General features: G+C 38.4%; 1 protein-coding gene and 1 long non-coding RNA gene across 2 annotated transcripts in view; one reads left to right on the forward strand and one right to left on the reverse strand.

Moving 5' to 3' along the window:
* Nucleotides 1–22,821, reverse strand: part of NEK5 (NIMA related kinase 5) — a 30,777-nt gene extending 7,956 nt beyond the window's left edge. The window contains exons 1-14 of the mRNA XM_064440952.1: nt 22,705–22,821; nt 20,823–20,919; nt 19,686–19,783; nt 17,631–17,714; nt 17,453–17,523; nt 14,315–14,401; nt 13,148–13,202; nt 10,237–10,441; nt 10,072–10,140; nt 8,289–8,425; nt 4,657–4,856; nt 3,278–3,344; nt 2,817–2,936; nt 1,491–1,574 (exon numbers count right to left, since the gene is read on the reverse strand). Of these exons, the coding sequence (XP_064297022.1) occupies nt 1,491–1,574; nt 2,817–2,936; nt 3,278–3,344; nt 4,657–4,856; nt 8,289–8,425; nt 10,072–10,140; nt 10,237–10,441; nt 13,148–13,202; nt 14,315–14,401; nt 17,453–17,523; nt 17,631–17,714; nt 19,686–19,783; nt 20,823–20,919; nt 22,705–22,821 (1,491 nt within the window). The remainder of the gene's footprint in view (nt 1–1,490; nt 1,575–2,816; nt 2,937–3,277; nt 3,345–4,656; nt 4,857–8,288; nt 8,426–10,071; nt 10,141–10,236; nt 10,442–13,147; nt 13,203–14,314; nt 14,402–17,452; nt 17,524–17,630; nt 17,715–19,685; nt 19,784–20,822; nt 20,920–22,704) is intronic.
* LOC135311526 (uncharacterized) overlaps nt 12,889–23,612 on the forward strand; it is a 65,003-nt gene continuing 54,279 nt past the window's right edge. Inside the window, exon 1 of the long non-coding RNA XR_010371157.1 lies at nt 12,889–12,993. This is a non-coding gene — a long non-coding RNA (uncharacterized LOC135311526). The remainder of the gene's footprint in view (nt 12,994–23,612) is intronic.

Here is a 23,612-nt window from a genome sequence, read left to right on the forward strand (position 1 = left end):
TATGCTGTTTTCTGGTAACATCTGAAAATATTTCATTACCCTTTTTCATATTCATATGTCCTATGTTAGAACCTGTCAGATAAAAGCAAAGCAAATAATTGTATGCAGCTCCTTCAGGGATCTGCTGCAATTAGGGCACCTCCTCAACCTCAGGTGAAACCACAACAATTCACAGATTTTACTTCTTAAAAATATCTCTGCAGTTTCTCCAGTAGATGGAGTACCGATGAACTAAGGTGACATCAAGCAGGTGCAAAATCTAGTGTTTCTTTTTCGTCATCATGCATTTCCCATTAACTCACTGAGAATATAATTTCTGTCCTATCGTGGCTCTGGCTGCCTATAACCTACTTTATCCCACTAAGTGATGTATGAATTCATTTTACTAAAAGCCAGATCCAGGTTCCATGAAAATCACTGAAGAGAATGCTACTAATACGGGCAGGTCTGGCCAAAGTTCCAGTTGCAGTGTCTGTCACTGGTTTACGTGGAAGCCTGCCCCTTGCTACTGAACAAGTGCAGGAAGCCTTACACCACAGGAGGCAATCTAGACTGAAGAATCCTAGCAGCTAGATCAGGGCTGTTTGCCCTTCAGAACAGACTAGGAATTCGCACACTGAGATTAATTTTCATAAATTGAGGTTTTCATTCATTTCACTTAAGGAAAAGTGAACTTTTTGCTGCAGAACTCCATGTGGTCTGGAAACCTCATCTGGTGTTCATAATGCCAATATTGCAATGTAGAAGTGGAACAATTCTGAAAATCCATTGCAGTAGATGCTTTGGTGGTATTTGATGAGAAAGAAGCGGAGTCGTCCCGTGGCTGGAAAGCTTTGCTCTGCCTCTTTCTCCTGCTTCTCCCCAGTTACTGTTTAAGTAAGGAGTCCACATAAAACTGGATTCTCACTTCCCACTCAGTGCTACTCTGGGCTCTCATGAATTGCTGCATCTTCTGCACAGATTTCTCATGAAGATCTGCACTGTGAGTGGCTGCTTCTTTACCTCACTCAGACAGCAAGGAAAAGAAACATACAAAAAGAAATTAAGTAAAAGTACATCCTAATATTTACAGATGAAGAATAATTGCCAAAACAAGTCAGGACTCAGCCAAAGAAACTTTCCAGGCTATTTGCGAAGGGAACCTAGGGAGACTTCCACATACGGTGCAAGCATCAGGTAACATTTAAGCTTTAGTGTTTTTCAGATTTGTCACAGAGAGTGAATCAAAGACCATGAGGAACTTGTATAAAAAGTTCTGTTTAGGATAGGAGATGGTACTGATACATGAAGTGATTCTTCTCCTGTTCCAGCTGTATCCTTGGTTTCAGACTGGTCCTCAGCTTTCCCTTGCCTCACAAGACAGGTTTTACCTTGTATTTTTTGATTCTCCTAGGGAACATTTTTATAAAATGTTAATTTCAATTTCTAATTAAGTGTACTAGCTTAAAAAAGAAAAAGGAAATACTGTGTGTATGTTTGAACTTTCTTACCTGGAGTACTCCTGCTCTAAATTTGAATGCTCTCATATCGCTGTGGTACTCTTCCCGAATTTTCTGCAATTGTTTCAGGTATTCCTATTAAAAAACAGTAAGGTAGAATACATATGGATTAGAAATACATACAGAAATAACACTAGCTAAACAAAATATTCTATGGATATTAAACTGTGTATATCTAAGAAAAAGGGATCAGTGTCCTTTACCGCCAATTTTAGAGATTGCTTGATACTTCCTGCTAAAGGACATTTTGGAGTTACAACTTTTCCAGACTTTAACCTTTCTGAAGTTTTCCAGACTGTTTCATGCTAGCTTTTCTGTAGAATTATATCTAAACCAGTTAATTCCAAGAATAACCTAAGGACTGTCTGAGTAATGGCTCTAAGGTTGCAGTTCAAAAAGAGAGGACTGGAAATCAGGAGCACAAAAAAAAAAAGTAATATTTATTGTATTGCAACCTCCTCCCCAAAATGAAACAAAACCTGGTAATCTTTTCTTGGAGAAGATTCAACATTCCTATTCTTTGAAGCAAAAATTTCAAATATGACCAAAAGATGATTTCTGTGTTAAGGACATCTCTGTTACTCTTTATGTGAGAGTCTATCCGAATTTGCCCATGTTACAAATGGACAGGTCTGTAAAATTTCGTTTTTTGGCATATTTAGTACAGACTTTGTGGAACTAAACAGCAACAGTCTCTGAAGAATGTGTACATGATGAGTATGTTTTTATTCCAAAGTCTGACCATTATGTAAAAGTTAATATATTCATATTTATTCTGGCATTTTTTAATAAATCAAAGATAGAAAGACTAAATGTATTTATGCATGTTCATGTAATAAAGAAGTATCAGTTTGTTTTCTCTGTCACCCAAAAGCAAAACCAGAAAAGTATATTGGTTTTGTATAAAATAATCTCCAAAAGTTATAACATACCGGGGAAGTAGTATGCATCACATACTAGTATATCACTTTCTAAATGTCATAGTATGACTTAGGAACAATGAATACGCATACATGTGTGACTATTTTCACTGATTTCAAAATGTAAGGATCTATTGTCCTCCAACATTAATTTGTTCAGTAACTCCTCTAATCTCAGTAGAAGTGAAATCAAAATAAAGGCCATGGTTTATGAAATTATTATGGACATCAGCTTTTGTGCAAATCTTCACCATTTTATGTAAGATGGACCCAGATGAAAACAGCTTATATCTTCCTAGTGGTCATATGGAAAAGAATCAATTCTTATGTAAAGAATACTACTGTCAAGGAGTGTAAGAAGACAGCTTTAAGCAGCTAAGGAAGATATTTCATCTACCTGTTCTTTCATTTCATTCTTCCTATACATGTCCTGCTGATTGTTTCTGAGATGCTCTTCCTTTATTTTCTGATGCTGTATTTGGTCATGATATGGGTCAGCAGAGGATGGTCGCAGTCCCTATGGATGCACAAGTAAATCCCAGAGCACAGGAACTTTCATTTAGAATCCTTTCCTTCAGTGCTCACTCAATTCACTCTCCCTGTTCCACTGAAGAGTGCAGTAAGGCAAGTGTATATGTTTGGAGGAAAAAGTTATAGTAGAATTTTACATCACTACAGTTTTGTATTAGAAAATAAAACCTCAAAATGAGCACTGCGGAGCAGATCAACGAATTAGCTGGAGCAGAAATTTCTACCTGTCAGTGTTACTGTTTGCTGTTAGAGAGACATCAGTTCATCTTTTAGATTTTCATTCAGTTGCTTTTACAGATTTTATTCTATGATGCAGTATTTACTTACCAGCTGTTTTTCCACTTTAATCTTGTACTGTTGGGCTTCAAAACGCCTTTGAAGATATTCTGAAGGCCTGAGAGAAGAACGTGATGTTCATATACTACATTCTATTTCACAGACTCTGCCATCTTCTGCACAAATAATTCTCTATAGGTTTTATCACATATGACAAACAGGGCTCTCTTTTTACTACGTGAATATAAATATGGATAAAATATTTATAAATATGGAACAACAGGAAAATAACATAAAGAAAACACATCCACTTCAGGCATTTCCCTTCCTATTACTTCAGTTACATTAGCTTTCTGAAGAGTGCAGCAAAGTCCTTCTCCACCTTTTATTTGATAAATGGTATTTGAAAGTGTTAATGAAAATAAAGTTGTTTTTTCTGATCTCAAAATGAGTGAAAATTGTCAGAATGGAGGTTGTGTATTCAACAGCTTTTCTATTTCCTTTCTCCTCTGTGCCTAATTCTATCTGCCTAACTTCGTATTTATGTTGTTTTGTGGTTTCTGAACATTTACCTCTCTCTTTTTGTATAAAATAACCAGCAGTCACTTGTAAGCTCCCTGATTTCTATTTATTCCATTTCCTACCTTCAGAATCCCCTTGTGCCCCAGGGAGACAAACTGAATCAACTTTGTCCTTAAATAAGGCACTAGAAACTCAGCTTAGACAAGAAGATATAAGTTATATAAAGCTGATGATTCTTAACTGAAACGTTCTAAACACTGTTGTCATTGAATGAAAATTAATGATTTGGTCAACCTTAAAGGAAGGATCTGAAAGTAGGCAGTATTAAAAATTGCTTACCCTCCTTTCTCAAGATTTTCAAAGCTCATCCACACCTAAAATGGCCAATCATGGAATGAACAGGCAATCTCTAAAGTAATAAAAAGGTTGTACATCTACTTTGTAAGAGAAAGGCTTTGAAGTAAACAAACTGTTGAGGAAAGGGTCTTTATATCTGAAACCAAAATACAAGTTCTGCAGGAAAAAAAACATTTGCATGCCCTGCCTCCCACTCTGTTCCCTCAGGTGGAGAACTGCTTTTGGTCTTTATATCATTCTGATCCTGGTGGAAGGAAAGACAGTAGTTATCCTTGATATAATCAGAAAGTTGACAAAGAGCCTGTTTTACCTCTCACCCAATAAAATGCTGAGATTTGGGAGACATTTTGACAATGAAATCTCAATCATCCAGATAGACAGCAACAGGAGTTATATTATTGTGCAATAAACATGTAAAAAAGTTATCAAAGACCAAGCAGAGAAGGAATTACACTGAATGAGCCACGTCCAGTGTTACCAAACCAGAAAGGCTGATAACTCAAAACATGCATGACTGTTTACCACTAATAAATGGAGTGAGAAAAGTTTACCAGTCAGGTGGTGGGGGTGGAGGTGCAACTTGTCCTTTTAGTTTATAGTATTCCTCAACTCTTTGGCTTATAGGAGAAAGGTCATAATGTGCATTAGCTTTCCTCTGCAAGTTGTCAAGCTTATCATAGTAATGACCATAATGGCCATGTACTCTAATACTTTCTGGCTTTTCTGCCATCTTAAATCCAGAGCTCTGTGGCTGAAAATACAATAAAAGATGTTAATTTACCTGTTCTCATTTGTATCAGTACAACCTTGAATTAACTTCCTGTCCTTCTCCCAGTCTGAGTTGCATTATAATATAGGCTGTGTACAGTATAGTTAGTGTAAGATTTCCAAATCGTTTCACATATAACTCAGAAACTTCCTAACTTGTCACAGCATATGTAATCTTACCACTGTCTTTTCCTTTCCCCCTGTTCCATCAGCTCCTGTCATTAAGCAGTAGAACATATTGTTGTGTGAGTCAATCAGCATGGAGCTTGGCACACTGTAGTGTTGTTGCCCAAGAGCCACTTCACTGTTCTGAAGCCTAAAGCACTGAATGAATTCCAGGAGAATCTTATTTTGACATGTGAGAGTAAGGGGAATCTGGGATGTAGTTTTAGGCAGTATATGCATTGACTGATGCTTTCAGGGGAGCACTGTGCTACTTCATGTCACCATCTCTTTGATTATGTGCCTGCGGGAGCTTGCCTTTCATTTCTCAAAGTCCTTACTGTGATGAAATGTCCCTGTATTTCTACTTTGTGACAAGACTGCCTTTTCCATTTCTTCTAAGAACAATGGAGAGAAAGTGATTGTCTAGCTGCCACTGCGTGATATAAAAGAAGTGATATAAGACGTTCACAAACCTTTCCATGGTGGGAGACTAAAAACCACTTACATGGTGTATAAGAAAAATCCTGAATCTGGCTTATTTTCTTACATAAATTAAAAAGCATCTAGGTATCCCTTCCTTAGATGGTAAATCCATTAACTATTCTTTCTGAGGAACCTGGAAGATAGACTCATCTATCTACGGTATAATCCAGATTACAATAGAATACAAATTCATATCTACATAAGAAGAAAATTTTCCACTAACAATAATATTGCCAAGGAAAAGGTAACCTCAGAATGTGTTTATCTTGTCCCTCATTGAAATAAGTTTTACAGTATGGTATCCAGAAGCATGGTGATTACAAGCAATAGGGATAACAAATCAGGCCATCTAAATAAATGGAGGAGGACCGTGAACTGTGACCAGTGAAGCAGGTGCCCAGCTGACACAGGTCATGGAAGAGGCTGAGGTCCTGAATGCCTTCTTCACCTCAGTCTTTACTAGCAAGACCAGCCTTCAGGAATCCCAGCCCCTGTGACTAGGGGAAAAGACTGCAGCAAGACATACCCTTGGTGGAGAAGAATCAGGTTAGTGAATACATAAGCAAACTGGACAAACATAAGTCCATGGGCCCTGATAGGATGCACCTAACAAATGCTCAGGGAGCTGGCAGATGTCATTGCAAAGCCAATCTCTATTATCTTTGAACGATGATGGCAGTGACTGGGAGAAGTGCCCGAGGAATGGAAGAAAACAAATGTCACTCATAACTTCAAAAAGGTCAGGAAGAACGACCCAGGGAAAGACAGGCTGGTCAGCCTCACCTTAACACCTAGCAAGGTGATGGAACAACTAATCCTGGAAAACATTTCCAGGCACATGAAAGACAAGAAAATCATCAGGAGGAGTAAGCATGGATTCACAAAGGGTAAGTCATGCTTGATCAACTTGATAAACTTCTATGATGACAAAACTGGGAAGAGTGGCTGATAGACCAGAGGGTCATGCTGCCACCCAGAGGGACCACAACAGGCTGGAGAAATGGGCTGACAGGAACTTTGTGAAGTTCATCAAGGGGAAGTGCAGTGTGCACTGTGCACCAGCATATACTGTCCAGCTGGAAAGCAGCTTGGCAGAAAAGGACCTGAGGGTCCTGGTGGACAACAAGTTGACCATGAGCCAGCAATGTGCCCTTGCTGCAAAGAAGGCAAATGATATCCTGGGCTGCATTAGACAAAGTATTACCAGCAGGGTAAAGGAGATGATCCTTCCCCTCTGCTCAGCACTGGTGAGGCCACACTTGGAGTGCTGTGTCTAGTTCTGAGCTCCCCAGTACAAGAGAGACATGGACATACTGGAGAGAGGCCACCAGAGGGACACAAAGATGATTAAGGGACTGGAGCATCTCTCCTATGAGGAAAGGCTGAAAGAGCTCAAACTGTTAGGCCTAGAGAAGGCTTAGGTGGGTTCTAATCAATGTATATAGATAACTGAAGGGAAGGTGCAGAGAGGACACAGGGACAGTGGTGCCCAGTGACAGGACCAGAGGCAATGGGCACAAACTGAAACACAAGTGGTTCCCTCTGAAGATCAGGAAACACTTTTTCACCATGAGGGTGACAGAGCGCTGGCAGAGGTTGCCCAGGGAGGTTGTGGAATCTCCCTCCTTGGAGATATTCAAAAGCTGTCCGGACACAGCCCTGAGCAACCAGCTCTAGGTGGCCGTGCTTGACCAAGGTGCTGTACAAGGTGACATCCAGAGGTCCCTGCCAACCTCAACCGTTCTGTCATTCTGCAAATCCTGAAGCAACACATTCAAAGTATGACACTATGCAAGCATCCCTGCAACCCTGAAAACTGGTTGCTTCATTTGGATGCTGAAAGAATGTGGGAACTTCCCCAGTGTTAATATTACAGCATGTCTCATAGATCAAAACACTGTGGACAAAATTCTGCCTTTGATTACAGCAGTGCACAGTGAAAGGAAACTTAACCTTCCTAATTTAATCCATCTCTCAATTTGCATTGGATATGCACAAATGTAACTGTGAGGAAAACTAAGTCCTATATTCTGCACAGGGCTAGTATTATGCATAGGTAGTGTAAGTGATTGCTTGAGGGCTGCAGTTCTGGGAACTCCACAGTTCCCCACCATCAGATAATCCACCACAACCACACTGTGCAATTACTGCTGGGAGCTCCCAGATCCTAAATGTGCTTTGCTCCCTGTTCACCAGCACCCAAGTCATGCTCTTGAAGGTAAAGGTACAAAGTGATGCCAAGGAAGAGGCTGGAGACAGCATACAGCTGATATCCAGCCTGAGGAAAGAAGGAGGTGGAAAACAAGGGAGGGACACAAGTGGCTGTGAAGAACTGGGGCTTTCTGTTGTAGGGTTCGATCCCAGTTTGTTGTAATAGTATCTGAAACAAGAGCAGTGGGTGCCAGTGGTTTTGCTCATGAATGAGCTCTCGGAAAGTCTGAGGTAAGAGGATCAGTGTATTTGCTTCTATAGCAAAAATGCAGACACAGAGTTTATTTGCCTTTGTGCAAATGCAAATGCAAAGCATGCCTAACTCCTTTTCTTACAAAGGACCATAGTGAAGCAGCCTAAATGTGGTGCTTCCCACTTAAGCTTTCTAAGACACCTTCTGATGCTTCAGGAGTGCCTAACTGTCTCTACTGACTTAGAGCAGACATTAAGCTGAATTTAATAAATCTTAATGAGGCCTTTTAAAGGGTCTTTTCTAAGAGCAGGAATTTGCCTTCTGAAGGTGATTAAATATTATGAGAATGTGGATGCACAGTACCTGAAAAATAGGCCGTTGGCCTCTTGAAGGAGGTTTCCAATCATTTCGTTGAAATAATTCCTGTTTCTTGACAGGCACCACCATTCCAGATTCTGAAGAAACTTGGTCCTGGACTCTCCTTTTTTGAAGTTCATCTGCTTTTAACAATAAAAGATTAAAAAGTTACCTTCTGTGCTCTCTACATGATTAGTGATTATGTAGTGGCAAACCATAGTAGGGTACATACAGCTAATGCTGACAGGTTGGGATAACAAACACTCCTTACATCCTTTCATCATCACCACTATCGTCATCAGCACCATACCTCACACTTCCTTGGCATTCTGCCTTTCATTCTTACATTGGTGTGCTTTTGAAAACACCATGATTTGTCACTCGTAAAGTGGATCTTATTGATGAATTTTGCAAAGAAGCACAATGAATAAAAGGGAGACCTCTATAAACTAGGATGCTGATTTGATGTTAGTACCAAGGACGGAAAATAGGAGGTCTAATTCTTAGGCTCAGGTGTCACTGGAGGCTAGGTGTCTACCTGCGTGGGCACTCCCTTTCTAAACCTAGCCCTCAGTATTCAACAAATTGCTAGACAATCTTGTAGCACTTGCGACATTTGGAAAGAACGGCTGAAAAGTGAAAAATATACCTTATCAGTTCCCCATGTAGGAGAAAATCAAAGTACACACCATTCCAGTTGGGTCAGTCAGTATTTTGCAAACACCTTAGCTGCAATAATGAAAAGTAGTCTTTGGCAGGATTAAGTAGTTTCTAAGTGAGTTTTAAACTTTTCCTGAGTAACAATCATGAGAGTATCATGTCTGGGAGATAAAATATGTTAAAATTATGAGTGTATGACCATAGATATTTTTGAAAATGCGTAAGTGACTTAGGTGTTCAGGTGCCTCTATCCAACTTGCATTAGACCTGAAGGCAGACAAATCTCATTGAAAGTAATTTCCAAAATAGCATGGGTTCCTACACTACTGAAGAACTCTTTTTTTTTTTTTTTTTTTTTTTTTGGGGGGGGGGGAAGTCCATAATGTAGTTAAGTAACTGCATAAGTTTATTTTCACAAATCTGTTTAAACTACTTTAATACCCCCAAAGATATCCCCAAAGATAAATTTGAGGAATAATTATGATATACTGAAGAATACAGAATGAGGAAAAGGTTATGCTGCCAGAAACATGCCAGAACTTCAGCATTTCATACAGAGATACCATTTAGTCTCATTCATGTTTTCTAAGAATGTGCATACACAATCTGATCTATCAATGAGCACTAAATCCAGAATTCGTTGTCTCTCACAGTTTAATCTAATTTATAGTATTTTGTAAAATAAATTTTTACTATTTTGTAAAATACCATGGAGCACTTCTTGCAAGATTTTTGCATTTTTGTGCATAGTTTAGCAAAGTGAAGTAAGGATGTTTTTCATGTGATGGACCTAAACTGCATCTAGACCAAAGCCTCTTAGTTTTGTACATTCTGTTCTTAAAAGAATTAAGATTAATGTTTCAGCACTTTCCTATGGCAGCTTTTCTAGCTGAATGTTGATAATGAGCTGGTCTTAAAGTTGTCTTTTCCTGAACAACACAGCAATGCACTGTCTGAGGTGAATGTTTCTGCTGTTGCAGTTCTCTCCTCTTTTTATTTTTAACTTTGTGTAAAACTCTTGTATCAAAATGTGCAGTAAAGACTGCTGGAGAAAGTTAAAGCCATCACATATATCATAATTAACAAATGTTAGTGTTGAACTAATGTTAAATGATATTACTATCATTACCTGGTATCAGCTTGGCTCCAGGCTGTGATGCTGAAGGACTTTTTCCATGTATCACAGTGTGACTGAGTTCTTCTGGTGTTATCTATAAGAAAAAAGGTATCTGATAGAACTGTTTATACTACTTGGTTACATATTTTTCTCTCAGAAAGCAGCAGTACAAGGCACTTACCTCAGAGGGCAAATATGTGAGAACAAGCTTCTGCAAAAAGGGCTTCCTTAGAATAGAGTTGATAGACGGTCTGTCTTTTGGAGATATTTTAAACAACTGAGAAATCAATATCCTCAGGTCATATGAATAGTTGGGAGACACTGGGTGAAAATGTCCTCTGCAGATCTTCAGCACCAGCTGGTGCAAACTATTGCCTTCAAACTTAATCAGTGAAAATGGTAAGAAAGAGGACAGCAAGTACTGCTGGTTAGAAATGAGGGACTAGACACCCAACTTGAAAAAAAAGGTACTTGCTGACAGAAGCCCTGTGCTATGCAATCATCTCTTCACAAATCCTTTCTCACTATCCACAGTTTGCTGTGGAAAATTAATATAACCAGTCTCTGATTGTATTTTCTCATTACATTCTACTTCTTTCAGCTGCACAACTCAACAGGTCTGATAGCTTTTGTACCTGGAAGAGTTTTATTCATACTCTACTGTCATACAGTAGCAATTTGTCCAGAATGAAACATCATTTATTCTGCCAAAAGCTGTTCAGCAGAGACGTGCATACATACTATCTTCACACTGTTCACCTTCAAAACCTCACTCCACACAACTTAGCCTCTGTGTTCTGTGTTCTCTCAGGAACCAAGGTATAATCTGATTTTTAACAACTGATGCCACTCAGATATCTCAGCCCTCTCAGTTCAGCAGATCTCTTAACAGGTTAGAATCAATATAGTTTTTAGGGCCTTCTAGACAGGCGAAACTAGTTTTGAATGCAACTTCTTTCTAAAATTACTATTTTATTTACTTGGCTATTTTGAAGGAGTTGTAAACAAAATTTGCCTTAACTTCACTTGCATCTCCTGTCTACATCAGCATCAAGTCCCTGCCTTCAGATTAAAAAATGGGCAGCAATACAGAATAAACCGGCTAACATTCATAAGAAGAAATATGAATGTTTTCTCACTTTGACATCTGGAATTTTCCTCAGCAGTACGCCCTTGCTCTCAGTGCAGCACAATTGCTCTTCCTATCAGTGCTGCTCTGCCTTCTCCCGCATCCAAGCCCAGCAAAAGGTCAACTTCTGCTGGCCCCAGGAATCTGATCCTTTTCCTGTTGTCAGGATTAGTCTCTGCTGTGTTCCTTTCTCCACATTAATACTCACAGGCTGAGGATTATCTGAGCCTCAGATCATGCTGAGGACAACACAGATTCCTGAAGATGCCATCTCACCTTCTGACACAAATGTGCTTCCCAACAAAATGAAACCTTCAAGAAACCGCTTCTGGGGCTCAAACTGCTTGCAACGGAAGTGCAGGTTTCAAACTTTTTAGTAAGTATAGATTGGTATTTTCAAACAGAAATTAGTAAAATCGTATGCCTAAAGTCTGAACTTGACATTTGCCTTCAATTCTTTAAATTGTTCATCTGCCTTTTGAAAAACTTTTGTACTTATTAAAGAGTAAATGTATGTTTGCTGTGTATGTCTGTGGGTGTGTGTATATAAATCGTAGAAACACATAATACATTGTATTTTAGTATGCACAAAACAGACACAATACCAAAAACTTAAACACTGGCAGTCATTCTCTAATATCTGTAAGTAAATCGAAAATAATTCTAGCAGCTGCCCATGAATAATTCTCTTTCTATGACCAGGTAACCCACCTAGTGGATGAAGGAAAGGCTGTAGATGTTGTCTGCCTGGACTTTAGTGAAGCCTTTGACACTGTCTACCACAGTATCCTCCTAGAGAAGCTGGTGGCTCATGGCTTAGACAGGTGTATTCTTGCTGAGTAAAAAACTGGCTGGACAGCCGAGCCCAGAGCTGTGGTGAACAGACTTAAATCCAGCTGGCAGCCGGTCACAAGTGGTGCTCCCCAGGGCTCAGTGTTGGGGCTGGTCTTGTTTAATATCTTTATCAATGATCTGGACAAGGGGATCGAGTGCACCCTCAGTAAGTTTGCAGATAACAGCAAGTTGGGTAGGGAGTGTTGGTCTGCTTAAGGTAGGAAGGCTCTACAGAGGGATCTGGACAGGCTGGATCAATGGGCTGAGGTCAGCTGTACGAGGTTCAACCAGGCCAAGTATCGGGTCCTGCACTTTGGTCACAACAACCCCATGCAACACTACAGGCTTGGGGAAGAGTGGCTGGAAAGCTTTCTGGCAGAGAAGGACCCAGGGTGTAGGTCGACAGCTGGCTGAACATGAGCCAGCAGTGTGCCCAGGTGGCCAGGAAGGCCAACAGCATCCTGACTTGTATCAGGAATAGTGTGGCCAGCAGGAGTAGGGAAGTGATCATGCCTCTGTACTCGGCACTGGTGAGGCCGCACCTCGAATACTGTGTTCAGTTTTGGACTCCTCACTACACGAACATTGAGGTGCTGGAGTGTGTCCAAAGAGCAGCAACAAAGCTGGTGAAGGGTCCAGAGAACAAGTCTTCTGAGGAGTAGCTGAGGGAACTGGTGGTGTTTATCCTGGAGAAGAGGAGGCTGAGGGGAGACCTTATTGGTCTTTAGAGCTACCTGAAAGGAGGTTGTAGCAAGGTGGGTGTTTGCCTCTTCTCCCAAGTTGCTAGTGATAGAAAGAGAGGAAATAGCCTCAAGCTGCATCAGGGGAGGTTTAGATTGGAAATTAAGAAAAATTTCTTTACTGAAAGAGTGGTCAGGGATTGGAACGTGCTGCCCAGAGAGGTGCTGGAGTCACCATCCCTGGAGGTATTTAAAAGACATGTTGATGTGGCACTTCAGGGCATGGGCAAGGTAGTGAAGGGTTGGTGGTTGGACTTGATGATCCTAGAGGTCTTTTCCAACCTTAATGATTCCGTGATTCTATGACTATTATTACTACAGTTTTTGCAGGCTGCCCACTGTCTGTTTTAATAATATGATATTGATCTGATTCCATGGTACTTACAGGATGCTTTAGCGCACATAGCTCATAAAGCACACAGCCAAGAGACCAAATATCTCTGTGAAGAAAAAGTAATTAAAGTTTCAGGGGAAAGACTATGATATTTTCATACATGTAATCAGCACCTAATCTCAGCTTTCAAATTATTAATATTATTCCATCACAGATTAATATTGGTGCAACTTTTAATTTTTCTTAAGATGCACTGAAAAGAACAACCTGAAAATTCTTTCTAGCTGTGGTACCAATGTTTCTATGCTACCTAACTAAGGACTACATTTATCATTGGAAAAGGCACCTGACATAAAGAATGCCTACTTAATATTCCTAGCAGGATGAAGGACAAAGATATTTCTGGCTGACTTGATAGTTAAGGAGACAGTAAGGGAGTAAACTTATATGAATAGCACCTTAGAGCTGAGATGCTAGTCTGGGCTCCAGGATATTTGGTGTTGATCACATCCCACACACAGAAAAGGGGGTCAAGCTCACTCAGCTCCTGACTTTTCAGTGTTTCTCAGCATGTTATTTTGGTATTTTGTGTTAAGCCTGAGTGAACCCTTGCAGTTCTTAGACCTGTCTGTCTTTCCTGCAGGTGGCTGCTACTAAGTTCCAGAATTGCCAACCTAGCAGCTTTCATTTTAGTATATTTTTATAAATCACAAATGAGTGCTTCAAAATTTCATAAACTTGGAACTGAAAAGATCCATACTTGCCTTGGTTATTATATGTTGGAAACACAGAGAGAAATTTAGTATTTGATGGAGAACCAGATAAAGCAAAGGGAAAAAAATCTATTTTACATTTCACGCCACTACTAAGAAGGAGCATTAAAAGAGAATGAGATTGAACTTTAAACTAAAAGTAATTTTGTAAAACCAAAAAATATAATTATGTTAAGCCTGTAGATCAATCACAACAAATTCATGATTGCTATACTCCAGACATTGTGAGTCAAAATACAGCTGACAATGTTGTATAGGATAACGTAGTTGTATACAATTGATGCACCTAGTTATTGTACACAATAATACAAAACTTCACAAAGCGTGGCGCGGAAAATTCCTGCCCTGCAGGAATAGTGATTTAAACCATGATATTACTAAAATAAGTTCTCTCGTGCCTGCATGCCCTCATGCACAAGCATATGAAGGAAAGACAGGGACTTACGTTTTATTGTTATATGGTCGATTTTCACAGATCTCAGGTGACAGATAATACGGGGTCCCTACACAAGTATGGGCAAACTCCATAGTGCTAATGAAACACAACGAACAAAAAGAGTTACACACTGAAAAAGTTACAAGCAATTGAACTAGAGGCTTCTCTGCCCCAGGTGAAATGTCCGTGGGGGACATTATCTCTGCTCTCCAAATAGCTAAATAATGGAACACTCCGAGAAAAACTAAAGCATTTCCCAGTTCTGTGTAAAAATGACCAACTACTTTAATAGTGGATAGTGTTTGCACTTCAACAGAAATCACAAAAATTCTCTCTTCCCCACGTTCACCAGCACTGTAATCAGCATTTTCAAGGCATGTTTACCATTAACACAGAATCCTGAAAGCTGTCAAAGACACAGCAAGATAGCAGAAATCTCCAACGTACTCACTGAAGTAAGACTATGGGAGGTGGTCATCAGTCACACAAGCCAGAAACAGCAGAAGGAGAAAGTGCTACTCAGAAACTAATAGAGGAGTAAATGTATTCTAATTCCATCCTTGGTGCTCAATTGTGAGGGTGTAGACAAAATAGCATTGGATTCATTTCACTTGCTTTTAGATATCTACTCTGTGGGTGTCATCAGGAGTCACTGGGAAGTCCACGGAGAGAAACAGATCTTCACAGAGTGTGTGATTCCCCGGTTGGGATGGGGGAGAGAATCACAAGTGCAAAAGTGACAAAACTCGTGGGTTGAGATAAGAGGAGTTTAATGAGTAAAATAAAATAAAATAAAACAATAACAACAATAATAAATTGTAATGGAAAGGAAAACAAAAAAAAAGAGAGAGGAAAAATAAGTGAGGCAACCACTTAGACCCACTGACTGATGCCAAGCCAGTCCCCGAGCAGTGATCGCTGCCCCCCCGGCCAACTCCCCACACTTTATATACTGGAGCATGATGTCATATGGTATGGAATATCCCTTTGGCCAGTTGGGGTCAGCTGTCCTGGCTATGCTCCCTCCCAGCTTCTTGTGCACCTCCTCACTGGCAAAGCATGGGAAGCCAAAGAGTCTTTGACTTAGTATAAGCACTGCTTAGCAACAACTAAAATATCAGTGTGTTATCACATTATTCTCATACTAAACGCAAAACACAGCACTAGGTGTACTAGCACAGGTACAAGGAGAAAATTAACTCTATCCCAGCCAAAACCAGGACACACTTTTTGTAGAGTTTATGAAGTCTGAGTGCCAGAGGTGCCACAGACACCAAATTGCAAGTAAAAGTATTGGACCTGACCGTGCATTTTGGGGAATGGAGATGAAAATGCCTTTGTATACCCAGGGGGAGGAGAAAGAGATCCTGAGATATTTAATTCACTTGTTATATGAATAAAAGTAGTATCAAGCTCCAATTATTTTGTTACGTAAGCCTATTAAATACTCTTCAAAATGTCTGTACTTGGACATTCAAATTCTGAGGTTTACTTCCTATCTGCTGTATACTATTCTGATGTGTAGGAGCAATCCTTGAAGCAATTATCCCCAGCACACTTCTGAAGGTAGGCACTTTCTGCATAAATAGTTTACATGTGGGGAGTTGAGACACTTAGAGTAGGTCTATGCCTCCCAGAGGAACACACCACAAAGGCACGACAGCTGGCAGAGACTGCAGCTAGAACAGTGACATGGCATATCTCTGGAGATGAGCAGGCTAGGATCAAAGCACTATCCAAACATGCTAATCCAATATACTCCAACCCCTAGCAAGCCTAGCTCTGATGCATCACTGAACTTGCAAGGTTATGTAGGCCTAAATCCAAAGCCAATCTCATGGGCCTTGTCAGAAATTACATGGGCTGTATGCCCATGTGAAGAATGCATAAAGGTACCTAATACATGTGCACAGTTAAGCACCTCTGACGACAAAGAGCAAAATGTCTATGTTGGTTAAAGTTATCTGTTCTCTTTACTGATGTTGCATAGACAGAAATGTGGTTAAACTTACATTGACTTAATTTAGGGATAGGAGAAGTTTTAACAAATGAGTTGCAGCAGGTGGAGTACAAAGCAACTGAGAAAGACTCAGCAACTATAGGGACAATCTGCAAAATGAACAAAAGAGGAAATTACCTCTCCACATAATACCTGATTAAATTGTGGACCTCCTAAGCCACAATATCCTGCCAAGGTCAAAGATAATCAAGCAGCTCAAAAAGAGATCAAATTCAAGCATTGTTCTGTTGTTAGCATGCCCCCTGGCATGTTTTGGCCAAACACACTCTCCTAGGCAACACCTGGCCACTACACAGGATAGGCCAACCTCGTCCCAAAGTCAGTAAAGATATTAGTAGTTATTAGATATTATCAGAAGATATTAACAGTGAATCACACAGAAGCTGTGAGGTCAGCATTGAAACAGATGGTGAAATCTGAGGGGCAAATGAAAGAGCGGAGGAAACAGCTTTGTAGTTATTGATGGGAATGAACTCAAATTACAGGTGAAGATTATGCTTCAGTATACACAAAAATCATGAAACTTATATCCCAAAATGCAAATATTTTTGGTGTCAGGTACTGGGATGATATAATGATATGGATAAGGACACTGTCTTTGGGAGAACAAAGTTTAGCCATATGGATGCAAGCCATACCATCCCATTTATTCTCAGGCCCAGACAGTGAGTTTTGGCCCTTTTTAAAATTATATAGGCACAGTCTTGGAGGACATACAAAGAAAATCTGTAAAAACTCTTTTCTTATACTCTTTTCTAAGTTTTTAAGGCTCTTCACTTCCTTTTTTATGGGGGTCCAGGAGTGGTTATCAATGACTGCAAGAGCAGGAGCTGTACCTCCAGAATGCCTTTATCTCAGTTCCACAGAGAACAGGGAAAGGCTGGGGCTTCCCCAACCAATGGCCTATATATAACAGAAGTCCAGTTACTAAGCTAGATATATCTGTGGTTTCGTGCAGGATGGTGTGGTTTAGGATAACAGAAAAAAATGTGGTATCGGACCCTTTGTATCTCAGACCTCTTGAACAAGCACAACCCACAAAGAGTCTGCACATTCAGGCTGCAATCTGAACATTCAGAAACACCCTATATTGTATAGCTCACAGACTAATTAAAAAAGATGCTTACCTGTTCAACTGTCTTGCTATGCCAAAGTCTCCAAGCTTTGCTACCTTTCCATTATTGCTAAGAAAAATGTTCTGCAAATAAAACCAAAACTGGTATGCAAAAATGAAACACGGCAGAGCTCCTTAAGCATATTTTCTACAGGACAAAATCACCCCCTCTCCAGTGCCATTTCTACTACCTGTGCTTTTACATCTCTGTGTAAAATCTTCTTGTCGTGAATATGCTTCAAGCCCAAGGAGATCTGCACAAACCAAGTCAGAATCTGTAGTGAAAGTTAAAGGGAACAGATATCTATAAATTTGTGTGACTCTTATGTCCAGTGGGACTTCTTACCAAAATATATAAAATAAAGACAACAACGAAATCTAAAATATGTAGAGCATACTCAATATAAAATATTAAGAAATAATATTTTTAAAATTAATGCCACAGACTTTTCCTTTCCTTTTTTAGTGCTATCACAAAACTAAATGGAAATAGATACCTGCTCCACTTTCCTTATCCCCATCAAGTTTTCACTAACTGTGACAGGATGAGTACTTGAACAAGGACTGAAGAATCATGCCAAAGGACAGTAACAACACTAGACCTTTATTTAGGGAACAGTGAGGTCACATAACAACTAAGACAAAACCAGAGAGTGTCTTCTTAATCCTCACTGGGGAAAATCACACCACCCAATTATAATATTTGTAGTCTTACTGAATGTGGTTCAGGAGAAAAAAAACAACCAACAAAAAAAAAAGAATGAAGGACTGAAATGTAGTGAAATAAGTGAGCTATGAAGAAACTTATATAATAAGGAAGCACACAGGTTTATCCCTTGCCCTTCACCGAGTACAGCTTGTAAACATAAACTTAACTTCAAATACACATATGTTTTATTAAACAGGGGCCTCTGGACTTAATACAGAAACAAAAGTACAATGTGCTTATATGGTTCTCTATTTAGGAAAATCCATGGTCATGAAAGACTTTGATTCAAGTATTCATCTTCTATTTAGCAACATTTCACTTTAAGCAGATAATTTCCTGAATAGGGCTGATGCCACAAATGAGACTTTCTTAGGCATACATTTCAAAACATAAAAATAATAAAAATATTTTATATTAATTATAAATATCTATATATTAAAATATAAATTTTAACAACATTATGTTAAAACAGGCAATTTGCTTTCCCTTCGTGATTGGCAGATGTATCTTTAGTTTCTATAATCCTTTCTTCTATCTGTATTTCCTTTGCCTTTCTTTATATATGTATTATTCTGAGTCATTGTCAAGAGATTTGTGCATGTGGGTTCTCTGTTTTGTGTTTTCATGATCTGTAGTTTTGTCCATTCTTTATTTTCTCTCAGGTTCTCTCCACTGCTTGTATGACTCCCAGTAGGATCTTAAAATTCATTATTATGGAACCAGTACTTCACTTCCAACTGACTTCTACACTACGGAGTCCCTTTTACTAGTGAAGCAAAAAGAAAAGTCACAATACCTCTTTTTTTTCCACTTTTATGCTTTAGAGTATATTTCCACTAACAGATTGGGTACTATCTATCTAGTTTCTAGGTAAATTTTCATTGTACCTGCAAAAGTGGAAGACTACACATGATTAAATAACCTCAGAGTTCAGTACGCTAAATCCAATATTAATAGAAAACTTCCTTCAGAAAGCTAAGAGTTAGTAAAAAAATAAAGAAGTAAGGAATAGTGGTAAATTCTGTTTCTGTGATTTTCAATACCTAACACACTCATCTATTTATAAAATAAAATATATGTGAACATGGTGCTGGTTTAACAATTTAAATGGTATCAGAGAAGTCTTGGCCCAAATTAAATGAATGAGAGATTTACCGTTGACTTCAGTATAAAGCAGGATATGTCATGATGCAAATAGCATAAACAACTGAAGAATTCATACATAATATAGCCCCCCATAATTCTAAAGCACCATTTAAAAGAAAGTCTTTATGGCTTAGCAGATATACTACTAATACAAAGAAAAAGTCCATCCACAATGGAAGGAGCAATGGGCATCAAATGCTACTAATGAATTAATTTAAGATCTTAAAGCAGTGTAAAAAGCAAACTCTAAACTCCCATTAAAATTACCAAAGTTTCTTTAAAACGTTCAATTATTTTAACAGGCCAGAAAAGAAACAGTAGCTAGTACTGGATAATTCAAACCATGTGTTTTACGTATTAAGTCCCTTCCTCTAAAGAAAACTTCTTTCACCTGGTCCTCGTCAAACAGAACTCCATGCTGCATATTTATCCGCTTCATTAAATCTCCACCATCACAGTATTCCATTACAATATATAGCTTGTCCTTTTCTGAAAGGAAAGGTATAATTTTTCCTTTATTACTCATTAATATAGCAATAAATTCTTTTTATTTTATATGGTCCTTTCAAAGGGGAGTAGTTAATTCTCTACCTACTCCTCCATTCGAAGAGTAACTGAGAAAATATGGATACTTCCAGTGCAATTTGATCCAAAACTAAGACGTGAAAATATATTTAAATGGAGATTCACCAAAATATTAAGTACATGAGAAAACCCTCAAGACACCAAAAAAGAAAGACACATGTTCTTACAGGCAATGCTTAGCAGAATGCTTCATAGTTAGGATTGTTCCTCAACAATAACTAAGTGTACAGTTAGGCTTAGGAAAAAGGTTAAAAGTAGACAGTGTCCAAACAGTAGAAATAAACAGCAGGGGCTCTTCCATACTTAATATGGAAACCTACCCTATTCTTACCTCTCTAGGGTCCATAAGACTACCAGATTTACGTGTCCTTTAACACACTTACAGTCTTGATCACAGAAAACAATTTGAACACAAGCTGTAACTACAGCATTCATTACATAAAGCATTGCTTATGATAGATGTCAGCAGGAAAAATAAATATAGGGAATTAGCTTTTACGGAGAACTGATTTCCTTCGGTCTCTTTCAGCCTGAAGAATTCTGTATCCTTGAGTGCTACCTCAAAATATGGCTCAAGACAAAAGGCCAACAGGATCTATTTCTTGCTATATTCAAAAGCTCTCATCTTCTATTGTAACTCCTAGAAAAGTCTCATTAAACTCTGGACTCTACTGATGATCAAGACTTAAGTTCAACTTAAGCAATGCAGACACACCAGGATCTAGCATTCATGCCACAATATCTTAGGTCCCACACACACACATGAAGAGGGCAAGTGATGACTGAATCTGATACCTTTTGTTCATTTTTAGGAGTTGGAACCTGTCCCCACCCGTAGGTAAGGCACTGGGGACAGGCTTAAGGTTGTGCAATATTAACAAGGTAGGTTTTGCTGCCTTCCACTCCTATAATTACAAATAAAAAAAAAATATTAAAAGTAAACCTTGCAAAGAAGCATAGAAGGTTACAATATTTGCATGCTTCATCTTGGCGAGAAGAATGACTTCTTTCTGAGAGGCTTCTTTTTCTTTCACAGGCATCTACGAAGAATTAAGAAACTATATGCTAGCAATTATATATTTAACTCTTTTCAAAAATAGTTACATTGTTATCAAACCATTCCCACAAATACAAAAAGTCTGCTAAGGAGGTGATGCAGAAATATGACAAAGTATGATGTGTATATAATGTAAAATATCAATTCAGTGTATGCTTGGAAATATATTGGAATGTTACTAAAGTCAAACCAAATTATGACATTTTACAAACTGACAAATGTATTCCTTTAAACTTTTTACACAAATGCTATTGCTAAGCTAGCTGATTAGCTACCTTTAGCTAAACTAAACTTCCCTTAGGTATTTAAAGAATAAGTGTCTAGATGATTCTGTATTCTTGAGATGGGTGATCTCAAAAGAACAAAGTAAAAAGAAAAAGAGCCCTTCTTTTTTACTGTTGTTATAAGTTCTTGCAACATTTCAGGCAAACTCTTTGCCCTGTTACATTAAACGGAAAACTTCTATTTGGTCCATTGTGATCACACTTTCATCATCAATAGTACTTAAAAATTCATGTCTCTCTATATCCATCCATCAAAATGTCCTCTTGTATTTATAGTTCCTTACCCCCATTCTTAAGAAATTATTTTGAAATGTAATCCTCAAAGATTCAAAAATCAGAAAGTGAATGAGCACACTCTACCATATTAAAAAAAATATCTTATGGTTTCAAATAACTTCCTGTATCCAGCTCCTGATTTTTGAACGAGTGGGACCCACAATAATATTTTATTAACTTCCATTTTTCTATTTTGCATACATCAAAATCTAAGATTAGAAATGCATGGGTTTTATTGGTCATGAGCATAGAGAGAAACTATTTATTTTTTTATTTAGCTGTCAATTCTAGTATATAAATTTTTCCAGGTTTGATTCTGGAAGTTAGACAGCTTTTTCTAGAATTGATGTACAAAAATTCATTTTGCTATTATAATTCTCTAATATATTAGAAATTCACCAGTGGGGCCCAGAATAGCAAAAGACCTGTGAAAAGCATGTAGGCACTCATTGAAATGGACTATTGAAACCTCTGTATTGAAATCACGGGGAATTTAATTGCCTGGCTTTCTGGAACTAGGTATAGGAGTGGTATTCCTCTGATACCTGAGCTAGTCACCCTAACCTTCCTCTGCAGTCAACAGAAAGAAAGGGAGCACTTTTATGGTCTGATTCAGCTCATTCTAAAACAGAATTCAAGAACGCACAGTCAACAGCACCCTAAAAATACATATTTCTCTTGTTCTTCTAGAAAGGGAGTCTAACCAAGCAGCTCAGATGCTGACAGCTACAGAACGGACATTAAGATTTAGGTGAGATTAATCAAACTGCCATAAACATAAATGAGAATTGGAAAGACTCCATCGTGAATTACTCATGCCTGAACATATGGATGTGGAAAAAAAAGGAAATTACAAGTTTAGAGAAATGCATCAAAAAGTTGTGATTTGTTACTTCAGTAGCAATAGTTTCACTGTAGTTGAATCATCTATTTTAAAATTTCTATTATGTAGTGTCATGCATTTTAAGTAGAGAAGTTTTGAAAAGAACAAAAATACAATAAAAGGTAAACAGCATTAATATCAAAATACATATTTTATCAATGCTATTAAAATCACTAAATTAGCAAAGAGTACAGTCTTTGTAAAGCTTAACTCATACAATTGAGTTGGAACTACAAATGAGATAAAAACCCAAGTTCATACCCTAACTAAACACAGCACAATCAGGTAAATAACTACCGTTATCATCCAGGTTTTGTTGTTTTACCTTAGTTAAATTAATCTCTTTGATAACACACTGTTCATTATCCACTTTCCCTTTTGCCAAGAATATTTTGCCAAAAGATCCTTCTCCAATTTTTTTAATTATTTGATATTTATCCATGATGCCTTCGTCTTAAAGCAGTCTCTAAAATAAAAAAGTCCACAAATTAGTCTTGCACACAGTCAGTGCTATAACATCTGAGTTTGTACTAATGAAATAGGTACTACCTTTTAAGAATGCCAGTTTTATCACATTTTTATTACTGCTGCCGGTTCTTCCTAAAAATATAATCTCCTGGAAGTCTGAGAATTATTGCAGATCTGAACTTTCAATAAGCAGCAAGTTTATGAGTGTCTCATAAAGAAAAGCTTGAAGCTTAGTCCTTGTACCTGCTAAAGTTAAAACACGAGAGGGCAGTAAAAAGTACTATGTAAGATTATAATGATTTTGGAAAGTCTGACTCATTATTGCCTGAAGTTAACAATAATGTAGGCTTGTTCTTTTAATGGAAAAAATAGAATGATAACCTATTTCATGTTCATTTAGTATAAAGTCATGATGTGATCTAATGTTGGCAGCGAAAAGAAAAGCCACTGCATTTTGCAGGAGACCATAACCAAGCACAGTTGGGCGTAAGCAGTTGTCTGGAAACCTCTGGCAGAAACGGTGATGCCACTGGGTGCTTGCAACATATTCATAAGCAAACCTACGCAGATAAATATGAGCAAACACTGTAAAACTGTTCTTATTAGTTGGGTTGAATTTTAGTAAGGGAGATTTGCTAAGGTACTAGACTTCCCTGTCAGGAAGGCCAGGCAGGCCATGTAAGAGGCTGCCTTGGGAGCCCGTGCGAGCTCCACGACTGGCAGTCTCTGAAGACCACTTCGATCTTCGGCCATTTGTAACTTAGG

The sequence above is a fragment of the Phalacrocorax carbo genome, chromosome 1 (assembly GCF_963921805.1).
Source record: "Phalacrocorax carbo chromosome 1, bPhaCar2.1, whole genome shotgun sequence".
NCBI lineage: Eukaryota > Metazoa > Chordata > Aves > Suliformes > Phalacrocoracidae > Phalacrocorax > Phalacrocorax carbo.